The 17,942-nt window shown below is 38.8% G+C and overlaps 1 protein-coding gene across 1 annotated transcript; it reads left to right on the forward strand.

The window, feature by feature from the left end:
• The first annotated feature begins 764 nt into the window (after window positions 1–764).
• Window positions 765–14,639, forward strand: si:dkey-8e10.3 (serine/threonine-protein kinase SBK1). Its single transcript, XM_029277620.2, has 4 exons — window positions 765–994; window positions 9,534–9,702; window positions 11,595–11,797; window positions 13,013–14,639. The coding sequence occupies exons 2-4, from the start codon at window positions 9,534–9,536 to the stop codon at window positions 13,664–13,666; spliced, it is 1,026 nt and encodes a 341-aa protein (XP_029133453.2). The 5' UTR covers window positions 765–994; the 3' UTR covers window positions 13,667–14,639.
• The last annotated feature ends 3,303 nt before the right edge of the window (window positions 14,640–17,942 follow it).

The following is a 17,942-nucleotide window of genomic DNA, read 5'->3' on the forward strand; positions in this document are numbered from 1 at the left end:
TAATTTTTACCCACACAGGACAGGAAATATCTCAGTAAATCAGAGACTTATGACAAATATGGTACTAAAAGTGTATTTTGCTTATAATACTTATTAAACAAAGTAAGCTATGGGGGTTTTAAAAATAATTACTTATTTGTGGTTTCAATATTTTTCCAAATTCATTTGAAACAATGTTACAACTGACACCACAACTTATATTGTGTATAAAAGTACTAAACATATCTCTGTATTCAGGTGAATTCACTGTAATGAAGAGTCAGTGGAAACCTGAGTACTCAAATTTTACATTGCATCACTGAAACGGATGTTTTTAATGTTTTTTATGCTTGAGGGATTTCATTAAACACATACCAAAAAATTGCTAATTTTTTGCACAGATGCAAATATTTTTTAGTCCTGAATAAAATTGAACTATTTTATCAAATCACACATAGAAGTCTTTATAGTGACTGCTAAGCTGTTTCCATGCAATACTAATATATATATAATAATAATATGCAGCACAACTGTCTGTTGTAGCTCTACACTATCCCTGTGACATACGTGAGTGATGTTAATTCAAATGCAAATTTATTTACTTATACTTAAAAGTATCTATCAGATTATACTCTATTAAGGCCAGTGTGTGTGTGTGTGTGTGTGTGTGTGTGTGTGTGTGTGTGTGTGTGTGTGTGTGTGTGTGTGTGTGTGTGTGTGTGTGTGTGTGTGTGTGCCCTTTACAGAGGCAGTTTGTAATCAGCTGTCAAAGTGGGCTCTGTCCCCATGGCAGCAGTTGAGAGTAGAGCTGCATGCTGGGCAGTGGAAGCTCTCAGGTCCTCTCTGCACACTGATCCTGCAGCAGCAGCACTGAAGGTGGAGGACTGACTGGACACTCGTAGTTTGTTCTATAAGGCGTATGCATGGTGGTGTGAGAGTGTGTCAGTCCTTTTGTGTGTTTTGTTAGCTACTTTTCAGACTCCAGTGACTGTATTGGGAATCAGCTGTGAAAAAGGTAGGACTGAAATAGTGATATCAAACGCTGCAATTACTTTAAACCACAACTTTTAAAGATAGAAAATTCTAGTTGCAGGATTTGAAAGTTATTTTGTGCAATTTCCCATCATTTATGAACTTGAAGCATGCACTAAAAATACCTAAATATGAGGCTCAATCAGTCTTTTCATGAAAACTGACAATATATGTACTTAAATGCAGCGTGCAAATGAATATTTCAAGAAAAGATACGATAAAACTCATACAGTGCAGATACAGAAAAATATTAACTCAACATTTTTCACACCTACAAGCAAACTTATATCAAAATGAGGGATGCACGATATGAACTTTATTGAGGTGATACCGATAACTGTTAACTACCTGCTCCCGATGGCCGATACCAATAAGATTCCAGATATATTTTTACATTATTGCATATTGAAAATAAAATAAAATATAGTTCATCCACATGTGGGGGGAAAACAAGGTTCAATATGTAGTCAACAAAGCAGGAAAGCGAGCAGGTGTTTGGAGCTAGTGATGCTTTTATTTTGATTTCCTTCCAATGAATGACAGAAAAAGTGATCTTGCAAACTCAGTTTTAAAATGTCTGTAGAGTTAGTGCTCCAGTTCTCCACTTTGACTTGGTGCTAATGCTTAGCGACTATACTGCTGCTTCTTCTTGTTACTTTAATACGTCTTCATTGCCATGACGACTCTTCATAATAAGATTCAGTGTGTTAAAACTTGACACATTTTTTCCTCCCCTCTGAATCCTTGCGGCACTGTTTTTTGCAAATTGCAATCATGTCACTCTGCTCTGATACGGTACAAAACATCCACATGGGTGATGTTGTGTAAACACCAGTTCACAGGTGTAGGTTTGTTAATAAGTAAATGAACGTCATGGATATCGCTTGATTTTATTGGTTAAAATGTAATTATCGGAATAATAAAAAATGATCAAATATTCCTAAACTCGGCAGATAAAATATCTGAAAATGAAAAAAGCAGAAGATAACATAGTGTAGATGAGTTCAACATGCCTGTCCTCAGTAAAGAGCATCTCTGTTTGAATAACAAAAACATTGTCCGTAGATGACTTCATGCACTAATGAAACCAAAATAGAAAGAGCAATCCTGAGTAAGTATTAGCACTATTAAACACACTAATGAGGGTCATTCTGAGCGCTTAGTTTACTGTTGTTATTCTTTCTTTCATCCTTGGTCCTCGGCCAGAATTGAACCAAGGTCACTGAAGTTAAATGGTTCCCACGAGGACGCCGGGATGCCTCATTACTGTTAGCGTTAGGGGATGTGGATGGCAGACATTTTTCTATCTTTCAAATTTGTACTTGTAGTTGGATACATAAGTGAAGAAATGTTGAAATATTTGTCTTTAAAAAGGAAGAGTTACATAAATGTGGATATTGTTTGGGTAAATTTGTGGTCCAACAGAAGCAGTCTGTAAAAAATTAAGTCTAACAAGGATCAGAAATCAAAAGAAGAGAGTCCATCATGAGGGCGCCAATGATGTTTTTGCAGGTGCTATGCGCCCGTCTTTTTGCACCAAAATCAGGCCCAGAGTGGCTAATCTGGAAAACTAGTTGTTTGTTTCAACAAGAACTAAGTGTGACACAGAGCCATGTAGCTCCTCAGCAGCTGTGAGAGTGCAGAGCCACTACTAAGCACAAAGCACGAGCCTATAACCCCAGAGTGAGCAGTAGGATTCAGTCATTCTAATGAAAATATAATAATAATAATAATAATAATAATGATATGAATATTATGATTTTTGATTAAACACACTTTGAATAACAAGGCTGTAAAGAATAGGACCCTATTTCTGACTTAGCCTATAGCCTACTAATCTAAAATCGTATCTCCAGAAAAAGATTTTTAACTTAGGTGGGCTGGTCTGAACCATGAAACTCCCGGGCTGAATATGGGTCATGCTCCGGCCATTTCCCACATAAATGATTTTTGAATTCACTCGCTGACGCACAACACCACTGACACGTTTACGCACCAAGTCCAGTGGGCGCGCACTGTAGCTGTTCCCACTCAACGTTCTTGAAGCCAAAATACGCCGCTTAGGGGCGCTTCCATCTTGCGATTTTGACGTCATTTGGAGCCAGAGTCTGCGCAGTAGGGTTCGGCGGGAGGAGCCCTGGTAACACGCCCTGCCCACTTAGCGTACTGCCCTGATGACTTACGCAGCCCAGCTACGCCGAAAGCGCTCTGCCGGTCTACGATGAAGAAATGTGTAAGTACACAAACCACTGTATTCAAAGTCTAATATTTAAACACACTGTGTTTTTAAAAATTCCACTATTTTGATCAGTACTGAAAATACGTGGGCTGCTGGGTCCTCTGTTTTTAACGAAATCGTTCTATATTTAAGCTATATTTAAGCTAGGTTAGCACCACAGACCGTAGGCTACAGGTGGTAAGATATGTTGTATTCTGTTAGAAACTGATAGTCTGCAATGTGATTCAAGTCTGCTTTTCTAATATAATTAAGTGAACAGTAAATCAATTGTTTTTTGTATCTTCATTTAGGCAAAGAAGAGATAAAAGCAGCTGGTCTGACATCTTCCACAGAGGTGAAGTGTAAGTTAAAATCATCTGTTAAAAGTTTATATCCTGTGATTGTTTTGAAGTTTCATTAGAGGATTGTCAAAGCAAGCTATTGTTAACAATACAGTCTTCTAAAAATAAAAATCACACTGAGTCATACACCAGCTAAATGTTAAATAGAAAGGTGATGTTTTCTTTTCCATTTTACAATCAATAGAACCTAAAAATGACTAATTTCAACCTTTGTCTGCACACCTGTTACAGAGGTCAGGCTGGGGTCGCTTAGTTTGAAGGAACCTCCTCCTTTTTTCACCTGTGCCAGATGCCCTGTTCATCCACTGTGGGAGAAATGACCTTACACCTCTCTGCCATCACCCAGAGGAGCTGATCGACGTCTGAAGAAGGTGGACAGAGTCTGGTGCTTTGTGACAGTGAACAGTGAGAAGGCTACCATAATCATCCTCAGATAAAACACACAGATCCAGGTCAATATTTAATTTATTTTTCTTAACATGATGTTGCCCTGTGTTTGAAAGGCCAGATGCTGGAGGGTTGTGTTGGATTTGCTTTTCCACCATATTTGAACAGTCAAACAATCATCCAGGATCTCTGTACTTTATTTGATTTTTCTTGGGATTTCTTTGTTAAATTACTTTTTATACTTTCTCCTATGTCCCAGCAGTTTGACCTGATGGTCTCCCATACTTATTTTCCACATGGTTAATGAAGCCAGGGGTTGTTTATTGAAGATTTCTTTTCATAAAATGTTTAAATAAACTTTTTAAAAATCTGATATGACTGTCTCTGATTAACTGGAGCACGACAAAGTGTTGGTCACAGTAAAATAATTTAGCAGTTAAGTTTATAGTTCACATTTGAAAAGGCCTTGAACTGACATTCATTTCTTCTTGACCAACAACAGCTAAGACAACAACAAAGCTAACAGACGAGCTCAGCTTGTCACAGCCGGCCTCGTCTGAGATAAATGGCCTTCAAACTTATTTAATATTAAACATTTAAAGCCAATAAGCAAAGCAAGATACGCATGAGATTCCATTTCAATTTATTCAATCACAGACTTGTCAAACAGTCTGGCATTTTGTGCTGCTGTTTTCAAGAGTTAATAACTGAAGAGAAGAAGTCCATCGAGAGAGGACAGGAAACGCTCAGGGGACAAGTCCTCCATGTTGTCAGTGGTTGCTGATGGATCTGAATCTGAGAGCATCTTCTGTAATAAAGAAAAACAATCACAGAGTTAAATGTAAAGTATAATGAATTTTACTGTGATGTTTATGCCTCAGACCTGAAATCAGATCTGTCCTCAGCTTCTGCTAAACTTCAGCTTCTAAAGTTTACTTTAAAGACAGGAGAACTATTAAAGAGGAAAAACAAAATATATAATAAGACATGATGAATCCAATAATATGATCTGCTTTATGAATTTATGTTTGAAGACAAAAGTGTTCCTGCCACTTTCTATTGAAGATTATTTTAAACTGTCATCACATGGGCCAGCCTGATAAATTAAACTGATGTTAAACATTCTCATATAATCAGACAGCCAATTTGTGTGCTGAACCTCACCGGAGCTGGAATCAGAGTCTGGACTGCTGTTTCCTTTGGGCATTGATTTCCTTGAAGACAGAAAGAAGAACAATTTAAACATGAACTTCTTGCAGAACCATAGAGGCTGTTAAAATCTTCTGCTAGTCTTCCTTACATTTTAAGAAGGATTATAAATTGTTACTAAAATTACTTTGATGCCGATGGCGGTTACAATAACACAGTCCAATCATATGAGAGATCATTTTACCTTTGAGTCCTATGTGAAGACATGCTCTTCAGACACTGCAAAGACAAGATGATGGCGTCCACCTTCACAACCTGCTGCTTCAGTCTGGCTGCATCATGGTCTCCTACAGGAACACCACAGAAATACAATCAAAGTACTTCACTTTATTTACCAGAGCATGTACTGTATGCAAAGTAGAATTTTTTTTAGCTGTAATTCCTCAAAAAGTTTCTTTTCCCTTCTCTCTGTTTGCCTGTACATGACCTTTCAGTGCTGTAGAAGATGCTACAGTAAATCCTGGATCAGCTGTGTGGATGGTGTGACTGTGTGGTAAAGCTTTGTTAAAGTTGTCATGCACATACTCATATGCCTTTGAAGAGTAAAAGTGCAGTGTGGTGGCAAACTGCTTATAAAATATAAAATAGTATTTTATTGGTGAGGTGTCCCAATCAAAGCGTCCTACAGAGTAGCAGCAGCTTTAGAGGGAGGAGACGAGCGCATTATGGAGAGGAGCGCACCAGAGGGGGCGAGCTGGGGGAGAGACCAGAGACCAGAGAAAAAGGAAATCCCAGTTTAAAATATAATGTTGACAAAAAGAGGGAAATAGGAAGAAATAAATGTCAATGATGAAATTCTTTTGAATACAGAGGCTGTGAATGTTCAGTTTTCTTTGGCTATAAAAAGGCAACAACAGCCTGTAGTTTAATCATGGTGTTTCTCTTCGTTAACGATTATTGAAGCGAAATCAAAAATAAATGCATGACATTTAAAACATATTAACATGTGTGGGGGAAAAATTAGATCTTTATGTCTTCTTTTATTGTGCCTCTGTCTCCTCCTAACTAACGTAACAGCAGCCTGTTGTGTGTAACACTGGTCTCCTGCATTAACACCTTCCTTTCAAAGGTGATAAATACAGACACAGTCACAATCACCGAAACATTTTTTAGTACAAATTCTGAATGAGCGTCATTAAATGTACAATATGATCAACTTGTGACTGTTGAATTGGTGTGTGGAAGACAATGCAGAATATTTATCACGTTTAAGCAGCATGATGCTCGGTTAATATTACATTACACCACCGCCGGTTGTTGATGTTTGCGTTCACATTTCGGTTAGTCTCTTAAATCAGTAACAGTTATATTAAATTAGATCTTACCTTTAGTTTTATCTGGATACATAGAGAAATATTCTACCCTCGTATATAGTACTATGAATTTCAGCCTGCACAGTGAAAGTAAAACCTGTTACTCTCAGTATAGCCCACTTATCACTCAGACTGTAAACATGTACACATTAGTAATGATGCAGGCCAGATTTAAATTATTTGGCTTTGTTTTTGCCCTAGATACTTTTTTGAGACTTTACCAGACGTTTTTATTTTTGCTGTAAAATAACTGTACAGTCAATGAACCGCATCTGTGAGCGGATTTTATATTACGATTCTTGGTTTTAAATACAATTTCAATCACAATAACGATATAACAATTTTAAGAAACATAGCATGTCAGTTATTAGGTTTGCTCATTTCATTTCATTTCATAAAAAGATAAATCATGCCGGATAAGTAACCTAGCTTTACAACATTTCAGCTAACCTTAGACTGCTTATGTGTTAGCTAGCTAGATAACAACTTTAACCAATGACACATAAATCACTTTTTTACTTACCGAAAAAACTGCAAAGATCCCTTAGCTTTTGTTATTCACAAAGAGAGCTACGCAAGATCGGCGGCTGTCAATCATTGTCAAATATGACGCAAAAACCCGTTTTTCAACCTCAAATAACTTATTTAAAACAAACTTCACAGTAAAATGAGCACTTGAACACAATGTAGGGTGATAATAACTAATGATCACAGCAGAGTTTAGGTTTAAAAAAAAATTATGTGATGAGTATTTTACCTTTACAGTTTGACCCACATCCCATCTGTTATCATTGAGGAGGCAGGGTTTATGACCTATACTGCAGCCAGTCAGTAGGGGGAGCTCTAAAAATAAAAGCTTCACTAGACCGGGGACCTTGTCCCGTCCATTATTTTTACAGTCTATGACCAAGACACGCACAGCGAACAACAGTCCCACCACCTTTGGGGACAGGTCTTCCTATGTTAAACTATAGGTGAAATATTCAGCTTAAGGCAAATTTACAAGCATGTCTACATGCACACTTCTGATTGTAAAAACAAGCGCAACTGATCCAGTGACAGGACCTGCACACACGCAGGAAGCATCCTACATTTCATTTTATGCTCACTTTATCCTCAGATCTTAAGATCACACAAACCCAGATCAACATAATTCCTTTCCATATTGATTGATAATGAGCAGCGCACAAAAACAAGTAGCCAACAACAATTCAGAACGTGTGCCTCACTCCAAAAGCATCACTACACAGCAGTTTGGAAAAACGCGCTCCTACCTGTTGATGTCTTCATGGTCCGTCTGTCGTCAAGGTTTAGGGTGAAGGCATCCTGTCCAGGGCCCTTGGTCTTCTGGTGTTGATCTCCAACAATGCCAGGTTACAGGTCTGTCAGTCTCCACTGCTGGTCCTCAGATAGGTGTTGTTAAAATTCTTCATGGACTCTCACGGGGATTTCTGCCACATATCATCGGTAAATGGCAGGATCCACAGCAAAAGACGCGGGCCTTCCTCCTCCGCCTTCCTCGTCCCAATCCTCCAACTTTTCTTATAGTGGCGTTTCTGAAAGTTTCTCAGCCCAATAAACAGCAACACCTGTATGAGCCTTACTAAGTTCATCATCACTCTGTTTACAGTGTTTGATTGAGTCTCTGCATGTGGATGTTTGACGATCCGTGATGCCAAACCAGCGAAACTTCAAAAAGTTGCACTCTGGCTAAGAGGAAGTGCAGTAAGTGCTGTGCCATTGGCTGAATTTAATCACCTGATTCGGGTTTTTATCTGTATTATTTAAAAACAAACATGTTTTTTTGTGTCTTCATTAAAACTGAAATATAGGCTATATGACTCAAAATAAATTGGAAAAGGAAATATAATTAAACCTCAGACATTTCTTGAGAGTGCTTTGGCTAACCTAGCTTCGGCATCCCCAAGCCCATGCACCTCAGGCGACCCATATGTTTTCATGATTACATAAATGACTGTGTTTTAAATATCCATCTAATTTAATTGTCAAGGAAAAATCTGGACAGAACATCTGCTGCATACAGCTTTTAAAATAGGTTTCACAGGTTTCCACACAGGTTTCCACTGCTTTTGAAGATAGCAAAGGGAGAATCTTCATTGTTTTTGCACTGTCTCTTAAAAACTTTTAAAATGTAGACATTTTTTAATAACAAGAGACACAATTAAAGTGATAAAAAACAATCTGCTGATTACTAGGTAAGATAAAGAATCCATACAGCCCAATCTAAACGATCAACAGTTCAGCATGTTCTTTCTTTGAAGACTTTCATGTTGCTGCACCGACTCAGTCACACGGAAAGAGGCAGAAATGGTTGATCTTAAAAAAGATAAAGCAAACTTTTTTAATTCCCCCTTTATTTTACAACATTCAGATACAAACATTAAGCCACATTTTCCGCAATAACATCACTCATTAGCGCTAGCGCCGATACAGTATGAAAAACAATCAACTAAAGGTACAAACAAAAAGAACAAACAGAGTCTCAGTCTAACATACAAATCCAGACAGGCAGCAAGTTTCCGTGCGCTTCTTTCCCCGTCATATATTGAAGAGATTTCCCAAAAGGTTGAGTCTATTCTTCTGCCCGTTGATGTGAGGTCTGACCTTTAAATATTAACATCTATGAATAAAATGTTTACTTTTACAAAATCAAATTATTTATCAAGAATTCTAAACTTTTCCCCTGAACAAATCCTCCAGTTTGAATTGACATAACGTTGACAGGGTGTACAATTATTTCTTTGGTGTGTAACAAGCTCTAAAATGCAAGCCAAAGTTCACAATAGAAGAAAACAGATGTAGCAAACTTTACAATGTGGGAAAAGTATTTCCATACAAGACATTTTGCTGAACCATACTGGCACCTTTGGGTTGGAGGAGATCATAATAACCTTAAATGTAGCTGTGATTTTATGACCATACAAGTGTTCATCTCACGGCAGTCTGTATTGCAAAAACTGAACTTATGAAGTAAATAATGGATGTTTTGTCCTGTCTTTCATCATGTTGAAGATGATTGAGCTGGGCCTGAGCCTGGCTGATGGCAGTCTGATCGACGAGCTGATGGAGCTGACATCACAGAGCCTCGGTAACCTGGAGATCCAGGAACACTTCAACATCATCAAGGAGATCGGCAGGGGGAAGTTCGGCAAAGTGCTGCTGGTGACACATCGCTTCAGGGGTATAACTACACACTTTATTTCTGGTCTCTTTAAAAAAATAGAATAGCATTGTATAAAATGTACATTTACTGATCTGAAGCTGCTTTATCCGAGGAAAAGGAAAGTAGGTGTTACGTTTTATTGCTCAGCGATTGTTATGCTAGCTGCCTGGGATTAATAACAGAACAAAAAGGTATTTTCATATTTCATAGGTCATTGTTCTTCCAAGAGTTTTCAGAACCTCAGATAATGTGTTTACACTTTTGGTATGTGACTTCAATCAATATAACCCATTTCATATTTATAAAGCATCAAATCACAAGTAGCGTTACCACTGACATTTTGAATATAGAGCATGTTTAGACTGTACTCTAGTACACAATGAATTTGCCAATGACCAAGAATTTGGAAACAGTAATAGGGACAAACAAACAAATGGACGGGCAGATAAGCAAACAAGAAATACAAACAGACAGAAACAAAGAGACAACAACAGCAATAGATAAAAGCGACTTGAAGCTTTTGATTGTTAGGTGATTTTGACGCCCCTGTGGACAAAGCTGTCTTTACTGAGCTTGGTCTGCAATAATAATTAAAAAAAAATCTCATCTAGTAAAACTTTAACTCTATGAATCCTTTCTGTGGAAATGTGACATTTTAACATTTCTTCAGTGTGCTGTAAATCATCTCGTCAGACACCTACCCCTAAGGCAGCGTTAACAAGCATTAAAAAATGTAACGTAGTGGTGGTTGTAGAGTCTGTTGGGACCCTGGGCAAAAATTTACAGGGACTCCTCCAATAAAAACTCTGGATCTTGGCGGCCTACACCCAACTCAGTGATGGCCAACGTAGCTGTAAACACTAGGCTGCTATGCTAGTAACGAACAAACAAAGACTAAATGTCACTTTTGGCCTGAGCAGCCAATTAAATCAAGTGGGATCTACTTCTGCTCTTTTATTTTTATTTTTTATTTTTACACTTTTTCTCCTCATGGTCTAGGAGCAAAGCAACAGCGAGAGCTCTATGTTTGCTCAAATTCATTTTCCCACTCATTGTATTTGACCCCTTGTATGTGCGCGCAGTCCACTCCACAGGTGCTCCGAGCAATTTTTCCCCTCTAGAAAAGGGGCCACAGGAGCGGTCATGTGTCACGACCTGTCTCTGTGTTATCAGGCCCTTAGCCTATAGCAGCATAATTAGGTGCTGATCCAAGGCAATCCTGAACCAGCCCTTTGCATATTAAGCTAAAAACTCTTGAAAAAAGGTTTTTGGCCTAGTCTTGAAATCTGTAATTGAAGGGTCTGCCTCTCATATGAATCCTCAAGACTTTCAATACCAGAAGCAGCGCATATAGTATCAGTACAGAAGTACACAGGCTGCAACATTTTGGACTAGCTTTAGAAAGTATTAAAAACAGTCTGAAAGGACTTTAGAGAAACTGGCAACTGCAAATCAGAGAGCCATGAAGAGGGAAGGAAGTATCTTTCCAAAACGACTACAGTAAAATCAGGACAGGTGGCTTGAGTATTACCATAGATAAGGACTGCGCTCTTCTGATTTAAACCCCAGACAACCCCGAGGGGAAAAGAGTACTGCCAAAATGGATCAATGACTGGGTCGGAGCAGACAAAGGGCTGGGCAGAATGCAGAGCATGGTGCTGGCCTGAGGCCTGAAGGTTTTGGATTTGAAAGCCATTGGAGTGAGTGGTCAGGGGTAGAGGGGACCTGGTAGTAGTTCAAGGTTGTAGCCATGCTTTTGTCCAATGCTACTCTTTAAATTGTACCGCCTATACTATAAATCAGTAGGGTATCACTCAAGTCATAAATACATGTAATTGTCTGCATTTAAAAAAATGTTTTCGCATCAGCTATGGTAATGACAACTAAAATGAAGTATGGCTGATCTCCAGGGACTCCCATGGCCTTGAAAGTGATGCCCAAAGCCTCGACTAAGCTGCAGGGCTTTCTGCGAGAGTACTGCATCTCCTTACACCTGTCTTGCCACCCCTGCATCGTGGGCCTCTTTGGCATTGCCTTCCAGTCTAATGACCACTACTGCTTTGCACAGGAGCTCGTCATTGGCAGGGACCTGTTTGCTGTCATCCAGCCAAAGGTGAGTCATACATTGGCAAATCAAGAACCAAGAGGGTCGACATCAGCAGCAGCAGCACTAGTGGGCCTGTGAGGTTGTATTTCAATACAGTGGTACTTTGAGATGAACGCTAATGTCAGATTCCAGGAGCTCCGAAATCTGGCATGGTATAGTGTTTACCATGGTGGCCATTTTGGTTCAGTGTGTTAGCATGTTTATATTTGCCGATCGCTGATTGCAAGAATTTGGTCAGAAATCAAATATAATTCTTACCTGATTATAACTCTTGATGAAAAGTTATGTTATTAAAGATCATCCAACGAGAAACAGAAATGATGGCAACTAATTCCACCAATGTCAAATTATTCAGTTGTTAATTATACATTTCTGCTGAAACCACAAATTTGAAGATTACTGTGTTAAAGCACGGGTTGATTTCCACTCTAATTGAGATGTCTGGTATTGGCAGTAGTAAAAGAAATGCACTGAGCATTTGCGAGTTACACTATTAAACACAGTCTTATTATCAGAAAAAGATGCTTACATTTACATCTGTGTTTTCAAGGTTAAGGAGTAGGTAGAGCTCAAGGTGATTGTAGTTGGTTACTGTCCTTTATGTCACAGAAATAATCAGCTACTTCTTGGCTTTCACACTTTTTTTTTTATCTCAATCAGCCATCAAACGTAACAAATGTGTTCAAATATTCTTTCCAATCGTGCAATGAATCCACTGAACGAGTTAACGTTTTGACCTGAGTGGAAATATCAGAAGGCGCCATGAAATTCTGAGCCTAAGTTCTAGGCAATTCATCCAATTGTTATCTGACAAATGACTCAACAATGGCCACATTGTGACTGTGGGCAGAAGATTTAGAAAGGTTAGAAGAACATTTGGTTGAATTCAAATGTCCAGACCTCACTGCCTTTACCATCTCAGACTATAAAGTTAAGAAGTGCTACCACTTATGTCCAAGTCGGAAGTGAACTTTCTAAAGCCTCCAAGAGTGTCTACTTCATTGAGAATAAAATGTATTCTATACACTTTAACCAAAGCCTTAGGTTTGCTGGTAGGAACAAAACCGTTTTAGTCTTAGGAAAAATCAGAGGTTACCTAAATAAGAGCAAACAACCCACTCCAAGTTGTTTACCTGCAAATGTTGATAACAACCCTATGCCCTAGCTTTTATGTTAGCATTTTTTTGTGACAAAAATAACCTCCTTGTCTTATGGTTCCAGGTGGGTATCCCAGAGTCTGCAGTAAAACGCTGTGTTCTCCAGGTTGCCAGTGCGTTGGAGTACATTCACAGCCATGGCCTGGTCCACCGTGATGTCAAGCCTGAAAACATCCTGCTGTTGGACAACCACTGCTGCCAGGTCAAGCTGGCAGATTTTGGCTTAGCCCAGAAGAGAGGCACTCTGATCCGCTTCATCACAGGAACCCTGCCTTACATGGCCCCAGAGCTTTGTACTATGGCCCTGCTGGATGGCAAGAAAGAAGTGACTGCTCCTCCTCTCAGTGTGGAGCCAAGCCTGGACACCTGGGCTTTCGGAGTGGTTATCTTCTGCGTCCTTACAGGCTATTTCCCCTGGGAATGCTGCATGGACTCAGACGACTTCTACCTGGAGTTTGCAGACTGGTGCAGAATGGAGGAGAGGCCCACCGCTGAGGAAGATATTCCTCCTCTGTGGAAAAGATTCACTCCAGATGCCATGGAGATGTTTGGTAAGCTCCTGGCTCCAGATGTAGAAAAGAGGTGCACAGTTGGGGAAGTAAGGGCGTACATGGAAAAGGACTGGCTTAGGAACGTAAATGGGATGGAGCAGGAGCAGACAGCAGAAAAAGAAAAAGTCAGTGCCTCTGTAAGTAATGCTGGACATTGCCAACTGTAAGAAAACCATACCTCTTACAGACTGCATTTTTATATAACTTGTGGCTTCTATTTGCTTTGCCATGAGATAAATGTTAGACATGCAGAGATCACACCTGCTATCGGGCATGATTTGCAGTGATGAGACATTTTGGGTTTACATCTTGTAGCGGGGAGACACATTACTTTGAAGCTTGTGTCCTATAATAAATATGATTTAGACAGGCACTTAAAGGAAGAATGCGCAACATATTACACATAAATACAGCAGAAATCAAGTTTATCCTCTTTAAATGTTTCTCTGAGTCTTGACTGTCTACAATAAGTGAGAAGCTCGAGTACCGCTAGCTGTACTGTTGTCAGAGCCATGTTTACATCATGTTTACATGGACAGGACGGTCTTGCATATAAAGCTGTTTTAGTCATGGACTAGAGAAAAGAAGAATAACATACTCTGCTTATTTGGATGTCATGTAAGTGTGTTTAGATCACAGTCATTTTTTGTCAATTTATGTGCAATACAAAGCTATGCTTACCAAAGTGTGCTAAGATAAGCCTGCAAACACAACAACACAGGCCACAGCCAATTGCAAGCTTGAGCAAAGGACCATTTTGTCTGCTTTGCTTAATTCTGCATAATTATGGTGCGTTCTAATTCATACCTCCTTCCTGCAAACAAGGGGGTTGGGGGTGTCTCGCGGAGGTGTCGCCAAACAGCAGTATGTGTTTTGGTTGCATGCTGGTGCTCAAGGGCGACAACTACCTGATCACAGTCACACATTCTTCCTTTAATCATCCCTACATTGTCTTACAAAATTTCAGATTCTACCTAAATAAGCTTCATTGAAAATATTCCAGTAAAACAATGTGATTTTGAGTGAAGACCCTTTCTTGGTTTGCCAAATTTTAAAATGGAAAAGAAAAAAAGTTTAAGCATTGCAGTATTGTCTATTTTTTACTGTCTGTTGCAACAAAAATAAATAAAACTTGTTCTATGGTTTGAGTTTTTATTAAATTCATTTTCATAAACAGTCTTTACATTTATGCAATCCAATCCAGCTTTATTTATAGATCAAATTTTAAAAACAGTGTTTACAAAGTGGTACAGTCCACAGCATATAGTGTTGCTCCAAAGTTTTGGAGCTATAGATAAAAAAGCATGGTCTCCTCTCGTCGTCAGACTAGTTTTTGGGATGGCTATAAATACCATTTATATCTAGATACTAGTTCTAAAGGGTCCTATAACTGAGAAATAAGCTTTTTCTTTGAAAACTTGCAGGTCAACCTTAATATCAACTTTTTATAAATATCACTTTTACCTGCAACAAATATCCAAATCTGATGTTTGATATATTTATTTTCTGAATGGTAGTCTATGTATAGTATAATCAACATTTGGGAAATATTGTAATTCATTTTACTGTTCAAGAGTAACAGTTTGTTAAATTTTAGTATGCCGTTATGTAGTTTTCATTTTGAATTTCCCTATGTATATAAGGGTATGAACACATATGTATACAGTTATGCATTGTATGTATGGTCATGCTGTGAGAACATGATTAGGAATGAAATAAAATAAAAACATCCATCCTCTTTGTCTTGCTTTTTTTCGTCTTGTCTCCTGGGCAGATATCGTGTTTCTCTCTTTGAAGTGGGATCACTGACCTTAGTCACAGCTCTGTCTAACTTATTGTGAACCCCGCCTTCCTCAGTCCCTTTACATTGAGTGATCACTGCTACACCTGGCTTTCTACTGATGGACAACCTCTTGTTTTGGGCATACGAGATGTTGCAGGTGCTTTTTGGACAGGTCATGTTGGTCTCTAAGGAGGGCAGACCTAAACTTGGCCTGGAGCCTGAACCTGCATGCCCCCTCGTGCTTTAAAGCATTGACAAGGTATTACATTAACCATGGTCATCTTTCAGCTGACCCCTAAGCCCCAGCTGCACACTCAGGCCTGTCACACAAACACTAATACAGCCGAGGAAACTCTGACTGCAAAGCCCGTGTCGGTATTTGACTCACCAACTATCTATGCTAGTGTTCACACACATATCACACCCAGTGGCTCAGAAGATTTAAATAATGTGCTGCATGCCTGATGCGTGTAACAAGGCATTACAACCATTGTGTTAATCTTGTGGACAACAAGCCTTGCACAAGAACTTACAAAGAGCCTCCAGAGATTTTCCTGTTTTTCTTATACAGCTATTTAAATTTACTTTTTCATGCATGTGAGCAAAGTGATGCTTTCCTGCAAAAACCTGACAAACAGATAAGCAAGGTATGATTTCCACAAAACTACATCTACATAAAACATCTTGTATTTCCTTTTCCTGCTGAGTAAAGATCATATCATGCTGTTATGAAATGCACTGTGGTCAGAGAGTTTCTTTTTTCATGTTATCTACACTGCTGTCGTGTTACTGATACTTGAATTCTTAACCAGCACTCCAGTAAATCATCATCATGCACGTGACAGATACATTCATTTATCCTCCTGCAGAGGAATGATCTAAGCTTGATAGACCAAAGCTTTAAACATTTCCCTTTTAACGTTTTTTGTTTTTGATCTGTAACAAGTCTGTTTTTCTGTGGATACGCTAATTTCATAAACTTTGATCGACCAGAAGTTTTTTACTTTAATTCGAAATAAAAGCAGGTTTGAATTTAAAAGGAAGACCTCTGTTTATTTCAGGTCTGTTATTACTTATTATGATATGATTAGAGGTTTAAACCATTGTGTGCTGCTGTCCAGTAAGCTTGGAGATCATGCTGTAACATTAGAGGTCATTAACTCACCAAAGAAAGAAGCACACATTTGATTTAATGGCACCATCACATATACAGATTTATTGCTGCTACACGCTGAAAAATAATAAAGAACAGATTGATGAACAGTTAACTAAACTAACTGTGCAGTTATCAGTGGACTTAATTGCAAAACTGTTTGAACTGAATAGAGGGTATCCAATAAAATAATATTAAAAAGCAACAACTTTTCTGTCATACTCCCTGCACATCTTTGTCACTTACTACTCAGCTTTGTAGTGAACGAGGTATATAGCACATATTTAAGAGGATATTTAAGAAATGTTGTTTCTCTAATTGTGGGTCGCAGTGTTTTCCTGTTCCTGTTGGGTTAATGTATTTTCAGCAGTTTTGCTGTTTATGTATGTGTTTGTCTTTCTGCAGCACAGTATTTCATGTGCAAAACCTTCTAAGGTGATAAATTTTTCTTACAATATTGATTCAGGTTTCAATTTGCATCGTTACAGAAGCCAGTTCATTTTTTCCACAGTCATTTGGAATTGAGAGATTTAAGATGGAAACCAACACACACACACACACACACACACACACACACACACACACACACACACACACACACACACACACACACACACACACACACACACACACACACACACACACACACACAGCCATAGATGACATATCCAGGCTTTCAGTATGACAGCATACACACACAGGAACACTATTAATAATAGAACTCTGTTATGGAAAATCACCACAGCTGGGGCCTCACCCGCAGCCAAAGGCTTGTGTGTCTTTACCATGAGTGTAAAAAAATAAAAAAATAAATAAAAAAGCTTGAGAGACAGTAATCCACACTGATCTGTGTTTGAACAGATAAAGACTGTGAGAGCCTCAGTAAGCAGAGGAGACTGATCAGAGTGTGATTGATGAGTATCTGAAACAACAGCTATAAGGAATTAGTTTAAAGTGTTATCAGAATGTGGGGCGCTGGTGGGGCAGTGGTTGGTGCGCGCACCCCATGTATGGAGGTAGTAGTCCTCCAAGCGGGCGCCCTGGGTTCAAATCCGACGTGTGGCTCCTTTTCCTGCATGTCATTCCCCACTCTCTCTCGCTCCCTGATTTCTGACTCTATCCACTGTCCTATCTCTCAAATAAAGGCATAAAAAGCCTGTTAATTGTTTACAATGCAGGCTGCTTCTTTGATAACACAGAAACTTAAAGGTTGCACTAAAAAGATGGAACATTGATGCAGAAATGTCCTATAACCAGCTGAAAAGAACACTTGATCTTTGTAGTTATGTTTCTATCTTATCTCTACTAGATTTATTAAACATAGTTTAATAAGTTACTATAAGGCGAAAGGAGCCCTGTTACATTTCACAAACGGTGAGGTTAAACTCCATCACATTGGTACTTAAAGCTAATTGCTATCATCAGCACTGTAATTTTGAAAATCATGATAATGCAAAGACGCTGGCATGGAGCATATATAATGTGTTGTTTAGGTTGAACTAGCTAG

Source organism: Labrus bergylta, chromosome 12 (genome assembly GCF_963930695.1).
Source record: "Labrus bergylta chromosome 12, fLabBer1.1, whole genome shotgun sequence".
Classification (NCBI taxonomy): Eukaryota; Metazoa; Chordata; class Actinopteri; order Labriformes; family Labridae; genus Labrus; species Labrus bergylta.